This window comes from Oncorhynchus gorbuscha, linkage group LG04 (assembly GCF_021184085.1).
Source record: "Oncorhynchus gorbuscha isolate QuinsamMale2020 ecotype Even-year linkage group LG04, OgorEven_v1.0, whole genome shotgun sequence".
NCBI lineage: Eukaryota > Metazoa > Chordata > Actinopteri > Salmoniformes > Salmonidae > Oncorhynchus > Oncorhynchus gorbuscha.
The window spans coordinates 58853341-58873206 of NC_060176.1; the positions used below are offsets into that span (position 1 = coordinate 58853341).

Genomic DNA, 19866 nt, shown 5'->3' on the forward strand with positions numbered 1-19866 from the left:
CAGTTTTCCTTGTGCATCAATAGTCGGTGGTGGACCAGAATGCATCCAGCCAACTTGACACAATTGTGGGAAGCATTAGAGTCAACATGGGCCAGCATCCCAGTGGAACGCTTTCAACACCTTGTAGAGTCCATCCCCCAACAAATTCCTACACTACTACCACGTCACAACAGAACACTATACATGAAACAAGCATGGAGTAGGTTTGTGGACAAATGTACTGTTCTGCACTGTAAATTACATCCTTCAGTGACCAATAGAATAAACATCAGTGTTCACCAACCAGCTGGGCTTTCTCTTTTTAACTCAACCCACATGAAAATCAATAAATGAGGTCTGTCACTTAACTACGGTCCCTGATTTTTTTGTAAACGTGTGTGACACTTCTCCACTTGGCTGGATCCCATCAGACTCAGTCCAATTGATGGTCAAACAGATGTCATCTGAAATTAAGGGTATAAACTTAACAAGCAATGTTCTACATTCCTCCCTCACACTATGCTGTCTGAGTAGCAGTTTGAGAGGGCCCAGCTGGCCTTCATGGCAGAGCAGTGCTCCAGCCCCTGTGCCTGTCCCCCAACACTGTAGGATGTCACAGTTGGGCAAAGACACCTCATTAATCGGAATGGTGGGTTGGAGGGACAATAAAACTATTATAGTTTGATTGTTCCTCATTACCAGGGGATGAACATTGCAGGTAAATGTGGAGAGAGGGAGAAAACGTCATTGTAAGCCCTTGGGTCTCAGTTTGTGGATGGGAAACAGACAGTCCAGCTCCCTTGGGTGCCACCACAGCTTGTCAAAGAAGGGATGTGCCAGGTAAACGCCTGCTTAGAAAGTTCTACGGTGGAGAAACCCAAGAGACAATTTGAAATATTATTAGACCCGACATGTCCTCATAAGCTAATGGGCCATAATTTCTACTGGTCTTCCACCAGCTGTTTGGCTGTGATGGAGTGTTGTAGTCTGGGAAGGTGGAGGAAATGGCTCCTCCTGCAGTCTCACCTCTCAGTCTTACAGTGGTGGTCAGTCCAGAGGTAAAGACACACATCACACCTCTTCTCAGTCTGGAGAATGACCATATCTATCTCCGTCCAGTTGCAGTTAATAAACTCTCCTTCCCAGTTTAATTGATTCTCAAAGTACCTCACATTCCTGACCTTGCCAGTGAATGCCACTCAGGCTCACATTGCCAACAGGGCACCTGTCTTCACTCACCTGGGTGAGTATCTGGGGTGACCGTGGGTGGTTTTAAATGCCCCCCCCCCAAAAGAAAAACAAAAAAACAAACAAACAAAGGACCGTAAGCTAGGTGTCAGGTCTTTTTATCCATAGCGGTGTTGGTTGGGGATCAGTATGTTGTACCTGGGAGTGGCAGCATGTCATTAAACATCACTCACCCCTCTCCTCTGGGGGACAGTCATCTGGTACACCATCTGTACCTGACCTCCTGCCTCTCATGGAGGAGCAGCTGCTGCCTGGACCTGTTTCCAGAGGAGACACATACAGGTCAGCAGGGAGAGAGACATTCACAGACATGACAAGACACTCAAAACACAATTTACATTTATTTTAGCAGCCGCTCTTATCCAGAGCGACGTACAATAACAAATAGGGTTAGGGCAGATCAACATATGTTTCACCTAGTTGGCTCGGGGATTCAAACCAGCAACCTTTCGATTACTTCCCCAATGCTCTTAACCGCTAGGTTCCCTGTTGCCCATCACATACAGTGCAAGCTGCACAACTGTGAGAGACACCCAAAAAGAGAAGTTTACTGAATCCTCAAAATAGAAATGAAAATAAAGACAATCACTCCTTCTGCAGGTCTATCTGAAATATGGAGAAGCATATGGAGAGCAAACCAGTCTAAACATCACATACCAATTCTATACACCCATTAGTAATAATGCATTTATGAAAAGAGATACCCAGGGGAAGGTGGACCGTTGTTACAACATCCTTCTCTGTCACCTGTGGCTAGGGTAAGTTGGACTAGTAACTGAAAGGTTGCAAGATCAAATCCCCGAGCTGACACGGTAAACATCTGTCGTTCTGCACCTGAACAAGGCAGTTAACCCACTGTTCCTAAGCAGTAATTGAAAATAAGAATTTGTTCTTAACTGACTTGCCTAGTTAAATAAAAAGGTAAAATAAAAAAATAAAAGTCACTGGATAAAGTTTCATAGTGATGTGCTGCCTTTGATCTACAAATTATTTTTGACATAAGAGCTGACCTCCAGGACCAACATCCTGCTGGACTCTCCGGTCTCCTGGAAACAGTCTTGCTCACTTACAGCAATAAGAAGACCTCCAAGAAGAGTAATCACTCATCACCAGGGTATGACGGTACAGAGAAGCTATGGGCTGAAACAGAAGGTATATTTCAATCATGCTGTTACTCCGTGATAGAAAAGATTTGGTAGAATGACATGCGAAATTTCAAATAACATAATTTGGTTCATTTAAGACATACCCATATGCCTCAGTGTTGCTCCCACAGACTGATGTCCAGCTGTTTGCTCCCAGCGGAGTCATTGAGAATCCAACGATGACCTCAGCTTTGGGCCGTCTCACCTTTCAAGTGCTCATCAATGCCCCTCCCTCAGTAAAGATCAGGATCCAGGCTCTGCACATGGGCCCCATGGACAACAGCACAGCAGCCCAGTCCACCTTCATTATGGTGAGGGAAGAGGGAAACAGTTCTGTTTTGATTCTTCAGTATTTCAATGCAAACTATCTAGTTGAGTGTACATTAAACAATGAACCTTCATCTTGACATGTATGCCATTGTAAAAAAAAAGTGTCTCCAATACCATCTGCATTACATACGAGATGTAGTTGTCTTGAAGACCAACATGTTCAAGGGCCAACAGCTCTTTCACTAGCGCTCAGCTGGAAACATGGCAGAGATAGAATTCCATGGCAAGTGCCTGCATAGCAAGGGTAGCTTCCGAGCAAAATACTAATTTGTGGAGCCTTGATCTGTTGCTCGCCTTTCTATTATACAGTATTTAATGACATTTAGGCAGTTACTGGAGGACAGTTTTTCCTTAGTTTAATCACTATTGTCAGGTTTTGTAACATTAAAATAAATACTCAGTGTAAATGATTATCATTACAGCAGTCTTTGGTTTAGTTTTTTTAGTTGTATAGAAAACATTTACCAATGTGAATCACAGCAGAACCACTCAGCAAGTCATTATTATGGCTCATTTGGTATAGTATGGCACACAATTTCATTACTTAAATAACTTAACTGTTGAACTGATTATTTTTAAAATATGAAATAACAAGTATGTAGGTAAACAAACTGAATAAATGCATGTAAAAACCTCCAGAATAATATTTAAGACAGCACCAACATGTGTAGACTTAAAAAAAATAAAGAAATTTAAACATTTTTTAAAAACATAATATAGTCACCATGATCTGGTGTGGATCTTTCTTTAACATAAGGTGCCAACTATCTGGAAATGGACAAACCCATATCATTAAACATGAAATGTATTACTTTCCATCAGTCATACTCACTTTTCACTGAAGTACAGATATAGTCTCCTGGGTATAACAGGACTTTCCTTCCCACACATATCAAGTCTACCTGAAGGGCCCAAAAGCTTTCCAAGGCCCACCTAAATCAGTGCAAAGTGCTTCTCCTCTCTCCATGTTACAGCACTAGATATACCAAGGTGGCTTTAGTTTCTCCCACTACATCCAGCACAGGTTCAGTCCCACACAGCCCTACAGAGGAGCCATGTCCCCTGTGGGGTTTCACTGCTTAACATTAGCCGTTTCCTCCAGCAGAGACCTCATGTCTCTCAGAGCCTTCTTCACACCCCGGCCAAAGTTGGCAGCATGTGTCTCTTCACAGCTGTTGAAGGCTGTAATGGCAATGTTGATATGGTCTGCCATGGGGTTGTAACACACTCCATAGCCATCCGGAACCATCGGACCGAAGCACATCACACAGTCAGTCTTAGCACCAGCCTGAAGGTGTGAAAAATTACATTTTAGGCATTAGCATTTACAAATGCGGTCCAAACTTTATCATTGTCTAATAAACTAAAATTAGTACCAAACCTCACAAAGTACTTGTATTTAGTCATGTTACCACTGGCTACAGGTCTGCAACTTGTCCTCTTATGTGTTGCATTTTGGGATGCTTAAATATCTCACATAAACAGCTTGCATACCTGGCTGGTGGAGAGATTGAAATGTTCAGCCACAGCATAGGCTGTATCCATGAATATCTCTGGCATGGAAGTCAGTTCTTCAATCGCCTGCAACTTTAGGCCAAGGAGATGTCGGTCTATGGCCTGGCCATGAATTGCCTACTCAGTAACGGACATACATAAAAGCACAAAATAAATGTACATTGCAGTGGGTGGGGACAAGTATGGGCTATTTCAGTAACTGTCGATATCCATCAAAAACGGATCCAATGTTCCAGTCCTCACCATATGAGTATATTCTCTGTGGGCTTGGCATGCTTTGTCCAATAGAAAAACCTTCTCTGCATTCTGTCGACATATAGTAAAACGTACATTATTGCAGTACAGTAACAGTCAGTGGTTAGTGTCTATTTACTGTCAACATCCAGGTTTCAGAGTTGACTCACCGGTTTAGCTGGGTCCTCCATCGCCTGGACAAAGTTGAGCGACTCGTTGGAGCAGGAGCGGATGGTGTCTGTTCGACCAAGTGCAAACATACGCAAGGACGCACTCTCATAGGTAGAACAGCACATCTTATACATTCTGAAACATGAAAGATCAGTAAGTCTCAAATGTGGCAAAGTGACAGGTTAAGGTAACCCAACTGCTGTTTCAGATGCTGTTTTTTTTATAGTAGAAATGTAATGAAACTCACCTGAAGTAGGCAAGCTGTAGAGCCATTTGTATAAAGGCATCTGGACTCAACTTGTGCGCCCTTGGAACATTTCTCCCATAGTCAGAAAAGAAGACCACGTTCACATCCAAGTCATGTGACATTCTGGGGTTTAAAAACAAAAGTCAGCCAAAGGGTGAGAAACACTTCAGACATGTTTGAATAGAAACTGCTAGGAAAACCCAAACAGAATCTACTTACATGTTCATATTCTGCTTGGCCGACTCAATATCCTTCTTCACCTCAGGTGTGATGTTGAAACGCAGTTTGGGAGGCATGGGCAGAGGGGTCATGGGAGTGCGTACGACCTCCATCCTCCTCCTGTTTAAACACAAAACAAAGGGCCAATCAGTTGTTGAAACAATAACAAAGCCCCGCCACTGTTTCGGTAATAAGCTGAGGGATTGGGCGAGAGAAATGTAATCACTCAAATTCATGGAAAGAGCTATGGATGCAAGGGCTGACCATCCATGATTTTAAAAAATCATAGTTTTGACCAAGTTCAGGCTATACAGTGTGTTTCCCTATACTTTGTTTACAAACATTGGGGCAAAACAAGCTTAAAATTACGACAGTTGAACTAAGCTCATGAGGAATTTACAAGAATAAATATACAGTGGGGCAAAAAAGTATTTAATCAGCCACCAATTATGCAAGTTCTCCCACTTAAAAAGATGAGAGGCCTGTAATTTTCATCATAGGGACACTTCAACTATGACAGACAAAATCAGAAAACAAAATCCAGAAAATCACATTGTAGGATTTTTAATGAATGTATTTGCAAATTATTACCTACAAACAAGCAAGATTTCTGGCACTCACAGACCTGTAAGAGGCTCCTCTGTCCTCTACTCGTTACCTGTATTAATGGCACCTGTTTGAAATTGTTATCAGTATAAAAGACACCTGTCCATAAGCTCAAACAGTCACACTACAAACTCCACTGTGGCCAAGACCAAAGAGCTATCAAAGGACACCAGAAACAAAATTGTAGACCTGCACCAGGCTGGGAAGACTGAATCTGCAATAGGTAAGCAGCCTGGTTTGAAGAAATCAACTGTGGGAGCAATTATTAGGAAATGGAAGACATACAAGACCACTGATAATCTCCCTCGATCTGGGTCTCCACGCAAGATCTCACCCCATGAGGTCAAAATGATCACAAGAACGGTGAGCAAAAATCCCAGAACCACACGGAGGGACCTAGTGAATGACCCGCAGAGAGCTGGGACCAAAGTAACAAAGCCTACCATCAGCAAGGGCATTGAAGATGAAACGTGGCTGGGTCTTTCAGCATGACAATGATCCCAAACACACCGCCCAGCCAACGAAGGAGTGGCTTCGTAAGAAGCATTTCAATGTCCTGGAGTGGCCTAGCCAGTCTCCAGATCTCAACCCCATAGAAAATCTTTGTAGGGAGCTGAAAGTCCATGTTTCCCAGCAACAGCCCCAAAACATCACTGCTCTAGAGGAGATCTGCATGGAGGAATGGGCCAAAATACCAGCAACAGTGTGTGAAAACCTTGTGAAGACTTACAGAAAACGTTTGACCTCTGTCATTGCCAACAAAGGGTATATAACAAAGTATTGGGATAAAGTTTTGTTATTGACCAAATACTTATTCTCCACCATAATTTGCAAATAAATTCATTAAAAATCCTACAATGTGATTTTCTGGATTTTTTCCCCTCATTTTGTCTGTCATAGTTGAAGTGTACCTATGATGAAAATTACAGGCCTCTCATATTTTTAAGTGGGAGAACTTGCACAATTGGTGGCTGACTAAATACTTTTTTGCCCCACTGTACATATCATTCATTTGTAAGTCCAAAAATGGATGTAGCAACTGCTGTGGTCATGGTCAGTAAGCCAGGGTCATGGTCACAGCCTGGGTCACGGTCAGTAGGCCAAGGTCACGGTCAGTAGGCCAGGGTCACGGTCAGTAGGCCAGGGTCACGGTCAGTAGGCCAGGGTCACGGTCAGTAGGCCAGGGTCACGGTCAGTAGGCCAGGGTCACGGTCAGTAGGCCAGGGCCACGGTCAGTGGTCACAGCCTAGTCATGGTCAGTAGGCTTCAAATGGTAGTTAAGAGTTTTTAAAAGGATGAGGCACTATCTGAACATGACACACTGGAAATCTTCAAAATGCTTGCTATGCTCAGGCACAATGCACCTGATGCGGTTGGAAAAATAGCCATTGCAGCCAGCAATCTGTGCCAAAGTTATTCTCTAAAGTACACAGTACCCACAGAAATACTGTGTTCCATTAATTAATTAATTACATATATTCTCCTTTCCCCCCTTCTGATGACCAGGTGGCGAATCGCATCTCTGCATGTCTGGCAGACATATCAGTGTGGATGACGGATCACCACCTCAAGCTGAACCTCGGCAAGACGGAGCTGCTCTTCCTCCCGGGGAAGGACTGCCCGTTCCATGATCTCGCCATCACGGTTGACAAGTCCATTGTGTCCTCCTCCCAGAGCGCTAAGAACCTTGGCGTGATCCTGGACAACACCCTGTCGTTCTCAACTAACATCAAGGCGGTGGCCCGTTCCTGTAGGTTCATGCTCTACAACATCCGCAGAGTACGACCCTGTCTCACACAGGAAGCGGCGCAGGTCCTAATCCAGGCACTTGTCATCTCCCGTCTGGATTACTGCAACTGGCTGTTGGCTGGGCTCCCTGCCTGTGCCATTAAACCCCTACAACTCATCCAGAACACCGCAGCCCGTCTGGTGTTCAACCTTCCCAAGTTCTCTCACGTCACCCCGCTCCTCCGCTCTCTCCACTGGCTTCCAGTTGAAGCTCGCATCCGCTACAAGACCATGGTGCTTGCCTACGGAGCTGCGAGGGGAACGGCACCTCAGTACCTCCAGGCTCTGATCAGGCCCTACACCCAAACAAGGGCACTGCGTTCATCAACCTCTGGCCTGCTCGCCTCCCTACCACTGAGGAAGTACAGTTCCCGCTCAGCCCAGTCAAAACTGTTCGCTGCTCTGGCCCCCCAATGGTGGAACAAACTCCCTCACGACGCCAGGACAGCGGAGTCAATCACCACCTTACGGAGACACCTGAAACCCCACCTCTTTAAGGAATACCTAGGATAGGATAAGTAATCCTTCTCACCCCCCCCCTTTAAGATTTAGATGCACTATTGTAAAGTGACTGTTCCACTGGATGTCATAAGGTGAATGCACCAATTTGTAAGTCGCTCTGGATAAGAGCGTCTGCTAAATGACTTAAATGTAATGTAAATGTATTCTGTAATGCCTTACATGTACTCAACCACATGGTCCACCAAGAACACAATGGGTGGGCCTTCAGCTGGGGCATGCTCATACACCAGACCACATGTACCATCTTCACCCACAATAAACTGGGGATTAAATAACAAACATTATAAAAATGGCAAGAGACTTGTGAATGAAAATATGAAGCACAATATCTAGGAGGATGCAACCTTTGTTCTATAGTTCTAATCTCAGAACTCACCTGTAACGTCTTATCAAACCAGCGGTTGCCACTGTTCCAGCGACTCCCTCCACCATGTAGCATCTGGGCAGCGACCCGACTCTGGTAGCGCTGCTCAGACATCTGTGGCATGGGGGCGTCTAGACACACCGTGAATATGCTCTTCTGGATAGCACGGACAGACTCCTTATTTGTCTTGTCTAGGGGGAAAAAACGACAATAAGCAACCCAACAAGGACCTAGAGGAAGTCATTGACCAATAGCTCTAAAACAGTGTGTCCAAAGTGATAGGTTGCTTCCAGTTACTGTTACGTTATGGCTCAAGAATGGCTTTTGTATATTTGGTGAGTCACCCAATATGCTCCTCTGAGCCCTCACTGTCAAAGTGATGTCCCCCCTCCATTGCCATACCTTTGATGAGGTTGTTGTAGGCTTTGCCCCAGGTGTTGCGGTGCTGGGAGGTCAGGATGCCGATAGGCTCCTTGTTGCTCTGCAGGGACGAGTTCCAGACCTTCTCCAGTTGCATGTAGATCTGGTCCACCGTCAGTGGGGAGCCATCGCTGTTATACACATCCAGGACAAAGAACTAAGGCCAGAGGGAGAAGGCCAATCAGCATTTGAGATGTGGTTAAGTGGGTTACAGCCAAGAAACGAACAATCCAACAACGTGATTGATCTCCTCTGTGTTGTAGCAACATAAAGCAGCAGCAAAGAGAGCAAAGCTCTAGTTTACCTGGAAGTTATGGACCACAGTGATGTGAGTAGGGGCAACTTTCCCGACAGCGTGGTTGACCACAGTGTCTCTCTTTGGTCCAGGGATACGACAGGAGGACAGGATCTGGTAGTACTGGTCCATACACAGAGGCTTCCCACCCAAATACTCAATAGGCAACGTCTCACTAAGACACAGAGTTAGAGTCAGCCGGGGTGATGAACACGTTAGATGTACAGGTTACTGCCAAAATAAAGGAAACACCAACATAAGGTGTCTTAATAGGCCATTGGGCCACAACGAGACAGAAAAGCTTCAATGCACCATGGCATAGATTCTGCAAGTGTCTGGAACTCTATTGGAGGGATTCTTCCAGAAGAAATTCGATAATTTGGTGTTTTGCTGATGGTAGTGGAAAACGCTGTCTCAGTCACCACTCCAGAAGTGTTCAAGTGTTCAATTGGGAGATCTGGTGACTGAGACGGCCATGGCAAATTACTTAGATCGTTTTCATGCTCATCCAACCATTCAGTGACCACTCATCCCATGTGGATGGCGGCATTGGCATCCTATGGGGGCATAGCCATGGGTAGCTAAAATAATTGTCTGCCCTGCATTTTTGCTTAATTGCTTAATTAACTCAGGAAACATCTGTGTGGAAGGACCTGCTTTCAATATAATTTGTATCCCTCATTTACTCAAGAGTTTCCATTATTTTGGCAGTTACCTGTATATCATTCAAATAGATAATATTACTAACCTGTCAATCATTTTTTTGAAGTCCAAAACCCCTGCAATCAATTTTGCAGCAAACCTGAGCAGAAAACAATGTTGAATTAATAATGAAACCATATATGGTATTTCTTCATCCAACTAACACTCAGTCTTTCACCGCTCCCCATCTCATGTTCTATTCACATAATCTACTCCGATACACGTTAGTGCACGATTTTGTTTTCCATGGCCTCATATCTAGTCTAGTGGTTAAGAGCGTTGGGCCAGTATACGAAAGGTCGCTGGTTCAAAAACCCGAGGTGACTAGGTGAAAAATCTGTCGATGTGCCCTTAAGCAAGGCATTTAACCATAATATGCTTCAGGGGCACCATGCTGCTATGGCTGACTTTGTAAACAACACATTTCACTGCATCTATCCAGTGTATGTGACAATAAAAATGTATTATTTATTATTATATTATTTATATTATTTTATCTCCAACCTGACTTGCTTACGTCAGACTCAGGACCACGATTATTATAAGAAACATCTGTCTATTTTGATTCTATATCTCCGTATTTCGTGAACTTTCTGTGTCACTCTAGTCTAGTGGCTAAGATGGTGTACAGTACAGTAGATTGTTGAATAATTGGCTTTTCATATGAGCATTGGAGTCTGCTCTCGTATCCTCTTCTAGCCTACTGTATAAGTTTGGCACTGTCCGTAAAATCGAAGCAGTACCACATAGCGGCAAATATTTTGCACGAATGGTCCGGCTGAAGCAAACTCAATGGCATCACACTCTTACACCCATGTGTGTGTGCTCTCTCTATAGTACATTCACTGACACGTTTTGCTCAACAAAAAGCCACGTAAGACCACAATGTTGACTGTGTACCTTATGGATCACGGTGGTCCAAAAAAGCTGAGCAATGTTTTGAACAGTGAATGTGCCTAAAATAGCCAGCACGGAGGGGAAGTATGTCTAAAGGTCATTATGAAACTCAAGCCTATTCTCAAGTTCACAAGAGCTATGGTGTAATACAACACTAAAGTCAATCACTTTCTACTAACTTGCTTTTTAAGAAGCAGTAGGCCTATAAAACTTGCTTTTCATTGATGTGTAGGACAGCCATAAAGACCTTTCAGTGATGGAGGACTAATGGAGGGAAGGCATCTCAACTGTCTCGTCACAATGGCTGGTTTTAGTACAGTGGTCTCAGACACGCATGGTTCCTTGTTGCTCACCTCATTTGTCCTTGGCGATCTTGGAAGGTCATGCGGGGCAGGGCCACCCCTGGGCTGGAATAGACTGCCACAGGCATCCGGGAATCCAGATAGGCTGACTGCATCCACCACTCTGTGAGCTACATAAACAGCAATGACAATGCTATAGTCCACCAAACATCAGATCATTTTCTCCTAAACACATTCACAGGTTATGACATATGCAACAGAGTAAACCTACGGGTGAATGTTAAATGTAATCTCGAAAAGTGCGGGATATGGATGGAATTAACATCACATTTACGTAATTGCATAATGGATGTAATACAGGGATCTTTTCCTGCCAATCAACACAGATCTTTAGCTGCCTGTATGCCTCCAAGGACTTATTGTACTCTTCTTTCAACCTCTATGGGCCATGCGCTGCCCTAACACATAAACCTCTTCATTACGTGACCTTCTCTGTTCAACTACAGTATGTACCAACCCAGTTCTCTTTGTTGCTGGCTCTGCGCTCCAGGCTTCTCTGCAACCTGTCTCCCACCCCACCAGGAATGAGGAACTCCTTGACCAGCTTGCGTGTGTGATCCAGCTCCTCCTCACTGAGCAGGGGCTCCAGCATCAACAGGTAGCGCTCAAATGTCTGCCTCAGTGGAGGCACTGGCAGCTTAGGCAAATTATCCTGGTGGTGCGAAGACCTCTCTGGGAGGATAGTCACTGACACTGGCTTGACCAGGCGATATGGCTTCACCAAGCCTGACCTTAGCTAAAACAATATATATATAAAAAAAAAATCTGTTTTTGCATTTCTAATAAATAATTTGTTCTGCAATCAATATGACATAATCCAATAACATACATGTCTAGGATGATATGTTGTGTCTTAAAGTATCTAAAATATTAATATCCACAGTTGATAATCCCATTGGCATATAAAATATATCAACAATGTTGGTTGACAACCACAGAGCTTATTTATAGGCCTATATTTACCAGCAACTGTCAACACCATGACACAGAGTGCCATTGCAACAGAAACCAGAACATAATAAAAACAGACAAAACTATGATTAACAAAGTGATTAACATTTATTTACATTCGTTTCAATGTAAAAAGGTGTGATCAAAACAATCCTATTTCATGAATCCAAAAACCTTTTGAAATAATAGATTGTTAGAACACTGTATGATCTAATTTTATGACAGAAACTTGAGACCAAAACAGATCTATCAAGTTTGGTATGTTGTTAGGACTATTTGTTTGGACTGTGCTTGTCTGTCAAGTTTCCTGATAGCTTTTTAAAGTTAGAATATAAATAGCCAGTTCTGCTACAGTGCGTGAACACTTGCAATGAACATGCACATCATCTAAAAAGCAATCTGTTGGATATTTAAAATGGTATGATAGTTTAACCCACTGTTTTATCTTAATCTGATATAGACAACCATTAAACATTGAAACTGCCGGCTATCCATGTTGTAACCTAATATAGAGACTCGAGTGGTAGCTACAATGGGGTAAAATGCTCATTTGATATGATTTTCGTGGAGAAATTCGGAGTGGCCTGACTTCACATTTTAGGCTACAATTATAACAGTTACCTAACCTGGTGCCCCACCCTCATTTACAACAGTAATAGTGAACGCGCTGCTCTTACTTATGGGCGCACAACTGCGCACTCATTAATTAGGCTATAAAAACGTTTGACTCACCACTGCTCTCACAAGAAGACCCAGCATTTTTTCATAGAAATGGCCTCGCAAAAAGGCTTTGCTTGTTAATTTAAAAAAACACCTCGAACTGTCATTTCATTCCTCAAGGACGTAGCCTACGGATGGCGTTTGTTACTCAAAAATATCGGTGTTCTCCGCAGCCCCTGTTCTTAACCCGAACCTATGACTAGAGCTGGGTTGTAATCATTACTCCAATTCTGTTGCAAAACGTTTCGTCTGGTTTTGCAACAGAAACAGTCTACTCCAAAAGGAAAGCGTAAACGATAGTTTCTATTGGACAAATTCAAGTAGGTCCCTCCCCGTTTCCGTTGTTAAACGGCAAAAGGTTTCCTTAATGAATACATCCTTGTTGTTTGCCTTTTTCAATCGGCCTTCGCTATCTGGAATCCTTGGGAGGTCCGTACCCCTCATTAAAGGAGAAGGCACAGATAAACGTGAAGCATCCGGCAGGCGTTTTCCACTCACTACCAAATATGGTGATGAGAGGAAGCCAAGTGGGAGAAGATGAAGCGAGATGGATTTGGCCGACGTTCTGCACATTTTCTCATCGATGAAATATTTAATCTCCATACAGTTTGTTACCTAAATTAAAATCTCTCTCAAAAAAAAAAACAGGATAGACTGCTTTTTGTAGACTTTACCCTTTGCCAACGTTTCTAAAAAATTGCGTTGTTTAGAAAGAGCGCAAAGGCGAATTGAGTTATTGCACACGCGCACTAAACAGAGTAGGCGTTCCTTAACGGAAATATGCAAATAAATGTATTCTTTAGTTACAACAAAATTATAGTCCCTTGCTTTGTAGAGTGCCATAATTAAGTATGATGGCACAGAAATAGTGTAAGACATCATTACACAAAAAAATGTACTTGGTCTACAGACCTAATTAAAACAGCCTATACTGGTCTATGAAATGCATAACACACCTGCTAATTTTCTTATAATTTCACGGGAGTTATCAAAATGCATTTGGAAATAAATTGGTGTAGTTCTTTTCCATCATCGCATGGTGGAGCTGGTTCTGCATCACACATTTGAGCAAGTCATGCAAGGCACGTGAAGGCAACAACTTGGTGCAGGAGAAAACACTATATCCAATGAATTACATATACACACTAGAAAACATTTGGATGCGCTGTGTTGAAGCCACTGTACCTCCATCTTGGCATTCCCCCACCAGTGTAAAGAAAGACATTTTGAAAGCTATATAAATGCATTTATTGCCCACATTCGTTTGCTACATGTATTTTATTACAGACACAATGTAAGATACACATTCAAAATGTAAAAAATATGTTTTTTTTAAATCCTTAAAGTATATATTTTTGGACATTACTAATGTTACTGTCGCCAATAAAACGACACAAACACTTACATACATTTAATTGTTCCCTTGAAACATTTAAATGAAATGCTGTGAAATTCCATTCATTGCTTTCGAGGACTGCATGTACTGGGGAATGCCAATATGATCGGCCCGTGGCTTCATAGCCTCTAAATGGCCAATAGGCATACATAGCATCAGCAATCCATGGTTAACATAGGTCATCGCACATATTGCGCGAGCCCTCTCACGAAAGTACAATTTAAATTGAGTTCAACAGCTTTTAAATTGAAACAGAGCAGAACAGTGTTAAGTATATCAATTATGTATTTTTTTGAGACCACCAATGGTTTGTAGAAAAATGTAACGTGTGTCAATCAAAAAGCCTCAATTGCTCTAGTCCATGCACCGCTGCCCGCCAGTGCTTGTTTACAACAGTTTGTTTGTCCGTTTACTACCTGTTCCACGTCCGTTTGCCAGTTCAACAGCTCAGTAAACCCCGAGCCTAACACTGACATGAGGTTGGAGATGTTCGGTGTGTCCAGTTGTTCAGAATTACAACAAGAAACGTCATCATACCTAATGCGTTTGCATGACATGGGCACAAAGTCTGACAGATAATCGGAATCAGAAGCATCACTTGAATCCATTTTTCGTTTCTTATGAGAACTTTGCGGGCCCTGACCATGTTGTTTTAATGACACGCAGTAGTCTGGGGGGAGATATCCATTCTCGACAGTAGTCACCACATGTGTGTCCAAGTCCAATACAGTCTTTTGGTTGTGTGTGTTTGAGACAGGAATGTCCCGGTTGGCTGTGTAAGGTTCCGCATAACAGTCCCAGCAGACCCCCGAGGACTTGAGGTTAGGGTCACATTGATAGACAGGAGCCATGAAACAGGCAGGTGCCGTTTGGATGTGCGCATCGGGCACCATTGCTGGGTGGCAAGTCGATTGTGGCGCTGCGCAGTGGTAAGTGTCCAACACATCCCCTGTGTAGTTGCAGCGAAACTCACCAGCTAGATCCTCACAGTTCCCGGTCATTTCAAAAGAGTCCTGCTTTTCATCACAGACAGTCCTCATCTCTCCGTTCTGCTGTAGGCAGCTATACATTTCTGCAAACTCCATGCTCATGTAAAAATCTCTAGCGTTTTTCAGGACATATGTGACCAGCAAGTTCTTGTGGAGCTTGATACCTCCTCTCTGCGTTCTGGAGTTATGCATTTTCCGCAAAGAAATAGAGATCAAATTCTGTGCGTCAACTGCACACGCCATGATAATAAATGTACACTTCTATTTGTTACTTACTCTAGTGAATAAAATAGACTGTCTTCTGGACGTAAAAATATAAGTAATTTGCCTATTATAGAAGTAAATTCGTGGAGGAAATCTGAACATGCTTTCTCATGCTTTCTGGGTAGGGGCATGGATTTACGCCCATTTTTGCTGTGAACAATTTAAAGACATCTCACATAGGTTCCTCCCAATCACGGGTTCCACCAACGAAACCCCGGCGTTGTCAAAGACAGACCTTTTTCCTCGGCTTCTAGTTTGTACTGGCCAATAAGGGAGAGGCGGTTCTCCGCTACTATTCAAATATATGTGTGCAAAAAGCGTACCAAGATGCACAATTGCGCATTACGTATAAGTAGGCCTTCATTTCTCCCCAATGATAAAACGTGGAAACTGGTTGTACTTCTGGTATTGCTATTTATTTAGTACATCTTCAAACATTTAAATTAATTAAATTACTTACCATTTCAACTCATCACACACACACACACACACACACACACACACACACACACACACACACACACACACACACACACACACACACACACACACACACACACACACACACACACACACACACACACACACACACACACACACACACACACACACACACACACACACACACACACACACACACACACACACACAGGTTGGGGATGAATCAGTTAATCTGCACCTGGAGGTGATGTCATAAAGTCCCAGTGATTCACAGAAACCTCTCTGTCACTAAGCATTTATGTCCTGTTGGGAATGCTCCCTGTTGATAGACTAATCAGTCAACTGAACTGCACATCTGCTGGTAGTAGACAGATGGCTGACATCATACAGCACACCTGCACATGGCGTTCATGTTCTGCCAAATAGGTTACAGTAATAGAGGTAGGCCTAACCACTCAGGTAAAAATAATAAAGAACCATCTTTAAGGCTATTATGGCGTGATAATACTGTTTGTAAACTTGGTAGCCATGGGCACATGTGTGATGGTATGTCTGTCAGTGTAGCATTGTTGTCAGTGTTAGGGAGTGTATTTTTTAACGTGTCCAGAATGAGGTACTCAAATGAGTGTGACTCATTATTGTTTTCTTTGAAGTTTGACACAAGTGATTTCCCCAACCCACAAGTTGATCACTCAAATATCTTTAAAATATAACACACTGGCAAAGAAGGAGGCATCGTAAGAACGATACAGCATACTGCCATTATACTAAAGTCAGTGCTGTTTGAGTTTTTAAATGTAGTAAAAGATAGGAATGAAAGAAAATACCCCATAAGAAAACTTGAATGCACCTGAAAGTGCTCAATCTCATCCACGGCCATTTATTTCCTTTTTTTTTTACACTGACGTTGCAAATGTCAAGTCAGGGCACATACACTATGACAGCCGCACACAGTTAACATCACTGTCAGAGTGGGGCATATAACAGCACCAATCACTACCAGGATGAAGGTCAAATTAACACCATGTCACCATCTCTGGCAGATAGAGAGACATCTACAGTGGTGCAAATGCGCATATGTGGCCTGCAGCGATACGCCCGTTTTGTGTGCCATCCTTGTCTAACTCTAAAATAAATTAAATATTGTCATTTAAAGGACAAGATTGCATTTTACACTTATGCAGCAGTATAAAAATGTCCATATTATAACATGTTAATTACTTTACTTGCCCTTAGCACAATTGATAATAACTCCATTACTTGTTCAAACAGCTCAATGGTCAAACCAAGGAGAAACCATACAAGGAAGTAGACAAGTAACCTCAATTTACTCAGTGAGAAAGAATGGGCTTCAGAAATTAGTGATCAGTAAGACGGAGAAACGGCAGCTAGTGACAATGCAGTGCTTCTGTCTGTTTTAACAGAGAAAATAGTCTCAGAGTGTACTAGTGGGGTTTTGGTGACACCTTGTGTATCACAAGGGATATAGATTCATAAGCGTGACAAAACACTATTCTCTTCAAGGCTGTTAAAAGAGAATGGGAACGGTAAAGGTATACTAATTAATGTTGGATCTTTGAATTTCATAAATTATATCATTCAACAAAAGACATTTCCCCAAGCAGATGCTCATTGCTCTAATGTAACTCTATACACTTGTAAAACGCAAGCAGACCATTTCTATTCCCTGCAATGCAGTCTGCAAACTGCTTTCGGTGTATTAGGGAAGAGGGAAGATGCTGAAAGGGGAAAAAAAGGAATGAGGCTGTAGGCCAGTAAAGATGCATACAATTGTCTCCACCAAGCAAGCGTTGTACATTTACATATGCAAACGCAAGGTTACTGTGAGGGTGGAACAACAAGGGGAGAGAGAGCGATGTAGGGGGAAGAGCAGAATAGAGATGAGGGTGGAACAACAAGGGGAGAGAGAGCGATGTAGGGGGAAGAGCAGGATAGAGATGAGGGTGGAACAACAAGGGGAGAGAGAGCAATGTAGGGGAAAGAGCAGGATAGAGATGAGGGTGGAGGCAGAGAAATTGTGTTTTATTAATATTTTACCACTCCAGGTCCAGGTAGCATCCTTATAATAGACAGCAGAAGAGACTACCTGCAACCTTCTCAAGAAAAAGTAAGGTATAGAATACTTCTTGCAAATTGAATAGCCAGTTTTAAACCTGATACTGTATATTGCCAGAATTCCACTTTGTTAATGCTACACTCCCATTTCAAAACTCTAACGAAGAAAGCAAATGTTAACCTGTCAGTAACCCATAAGAGATTGCTAGCCATCTTAATATAAAATATGACTAAAATGTATTGATGTGGGCTCATTATGGAGCCAACACCTCCTTCAACCATAATACATACCTAAGTTTTACCATCAGTCACTGCTAAATATACAGTATGCAAGGTGTGTTGAAAGTGGCATAGGTTCTATACGACGCTGCATCCATTAAAAATAAAAAGGAAAACTTAATGAACAGGCTGGATTTAGCTTTAATTACCACATACCGTGTATAACAGTATGATCCAATTCAGACCGTTGTACTATAGAATGTTTTTGATGTTACATGTGGAAAACAGATGTATGTAATTCAATTCATTCACACATGAAAACACATGTTAAATTTAACACGTGCTATGAAAAGGGGGAGAAATCAGTAAAAAGTCTGGAAATTGAGCTTTTTTTCCACAGAGCTTAAGCTTTAGACAAAGTATTTCTGTGTGTTCTGTATGTGCACGGCCCACAGAGAGAACAAGAAAGAAAACACTCCAATCCTAACCACATGCAATGGCTTTTTCTGAGGCTACATAAATCAACCTTGTGTTTCAGATCTTTCTCACTATACCCTTTATGTTATTCCCAAGATATCCTGTTACTAGTTTCCTCCACAGTTTTCCATTTCCTGTGCGTAGGATCACCTGTACAGAATGCTCTGGTTCCCTGCCCCATGCTCAGACTGGAAAACAGGATAAAGGGTTCAAGGGTGTCCAACAAGTAGAATACTACTCCCACACACACAGCAGGGAAAACCCAGCATGGCAGTACTCCCAATTCTTAGACCAGTACATTGTGTTTTAAGAACATTGAGCTTCCTTGCCTGAACACTGCCAGAAACAACACGAACTGAGGTGATTCCATTGCTAAATGAGGTACATTTATATTTTTCCACACTGCCTGGACACGCTGTTTTATTTCTCACATATACAGTCACCTTGGCTTAGTCCAGCCAATCAGCATAGCCATCACAATGGTTCACTGTTCTAAGGGGTTCCTTCTATGTATTTTGACATTACACTGTGATCAATACCATGGTGCCCTGTAGGGTGTCCTCTTGACCATGTGCATTTCTGACAGTCAGTCAGTCACTTCACTGTTCAAGTGGGGCTCTCTCGCTCGCCCGTGGAAGCATGCAGATTTATTCCTGAGCGATGCTAGCTAGCTCCTGCATATTTGATTTAAGCCTTGTTTGCGTAACCTCTCTTTCGCTCCATCTTCCTCTCCCACTTTCTCCCTCTCCCTCTTTGTATTTTTCTGAGGCATCACTTTAATATGTATGCAAATAGTTGTGCTGCTCCATGTGTTAATTGGTGTGGCCTCCTGCAGTCGATCAGTCAGGCCCAGGATCAGTCAGGCATGCAGGTGGGCGGTCGGTCGGTCGCTGTGGGGAATGTGTTTGTATTTATGAGGCTGCATCAGTCCCTGCCAGCCTAATGTGAGGGAGCGTGACTGGCAGAGAGAGGCTCTGCTGTGCAGCCAGAGTGCAACCTTGCTGCCGCTCTGTGGAAGCCATGCTAGTCACAAACGATAAGTAGAGGTGACAATGTGTATGCCAATGCACAGTCCTACTATTCTTTCCACTTCAATACCTGCCTTAATGAAAATATTACTCCCTGTCATGGTACAAGAACATACAATATATACTGTACCTATAGAGTATTTTGGGGGAATGATTTTTTAGATATATCAAAATTAAACAAGAAGCTTTCAGTGACAAGAAGAAAAAAAAAATGCATTGAAAAAATGTGACGAAATTGCTGCAAAGTTTGTTGCCCAAGAA

The 19866-nt window shown here is 42.7% G+C and overlaps 2 protein-coding genes across 2 annotated transcripts; both read right to left on the reverse strand.

Moving 5' to 3' along the window:
* Positions 1 to 3036: 3036 nt before the first annotated feature.
* On the reverse strand, positions 3037 to 12867 carry LOC124034364 (carnitine O-acetyltransferase-like). Its single transcript, XM_046347469.1, has 14 exons — positions 12728 to 12867; positions 11502 to 11780; positions 11036 to 11154; positions 9832 to 9885; positions 9093 to 9258; positions 8771 to 8945; positions 8381 to 8559; positions 8164 to 8264; positions 5089 to 5208; positions 4870 to 4992; positions 4622 to 4757; positions 4461 to 4523; positions 4197 to 4334; positions 3037 to 3990 (listed from the first exon to the last, which is right to left on the reverse strand). Exons 1-14 carry the CDS (start codon positions 12752 to 12754, stop codon positions 3775 to 3777), a joined length of 1896 nt encoding a protein of 631 aa, XP_046203425.1. The 5' UTR covers positions 12755 to 12867; the 3' UTR covers positions 3037 to 3774.
* LOC124034365 (immediate early response gene 5-like protein) lies at positions 12085 to 15572 on the reverse strand. The gene has a single exon (XM_046347470.1). The coding sequence runs from the start codon at positions 15341 to 15343 to the stop codon at positions 14447 to 14449; it is 897 nt and encodes a 298-aa protein (XP_046203426.1). The 5' UTR covers positions 15344 to 15572; the 3' UTR covers positions 12085 to 14446.
* Between the last annotated feature and the right edge of the window lie 4294 nt (positions 15573 to 19866).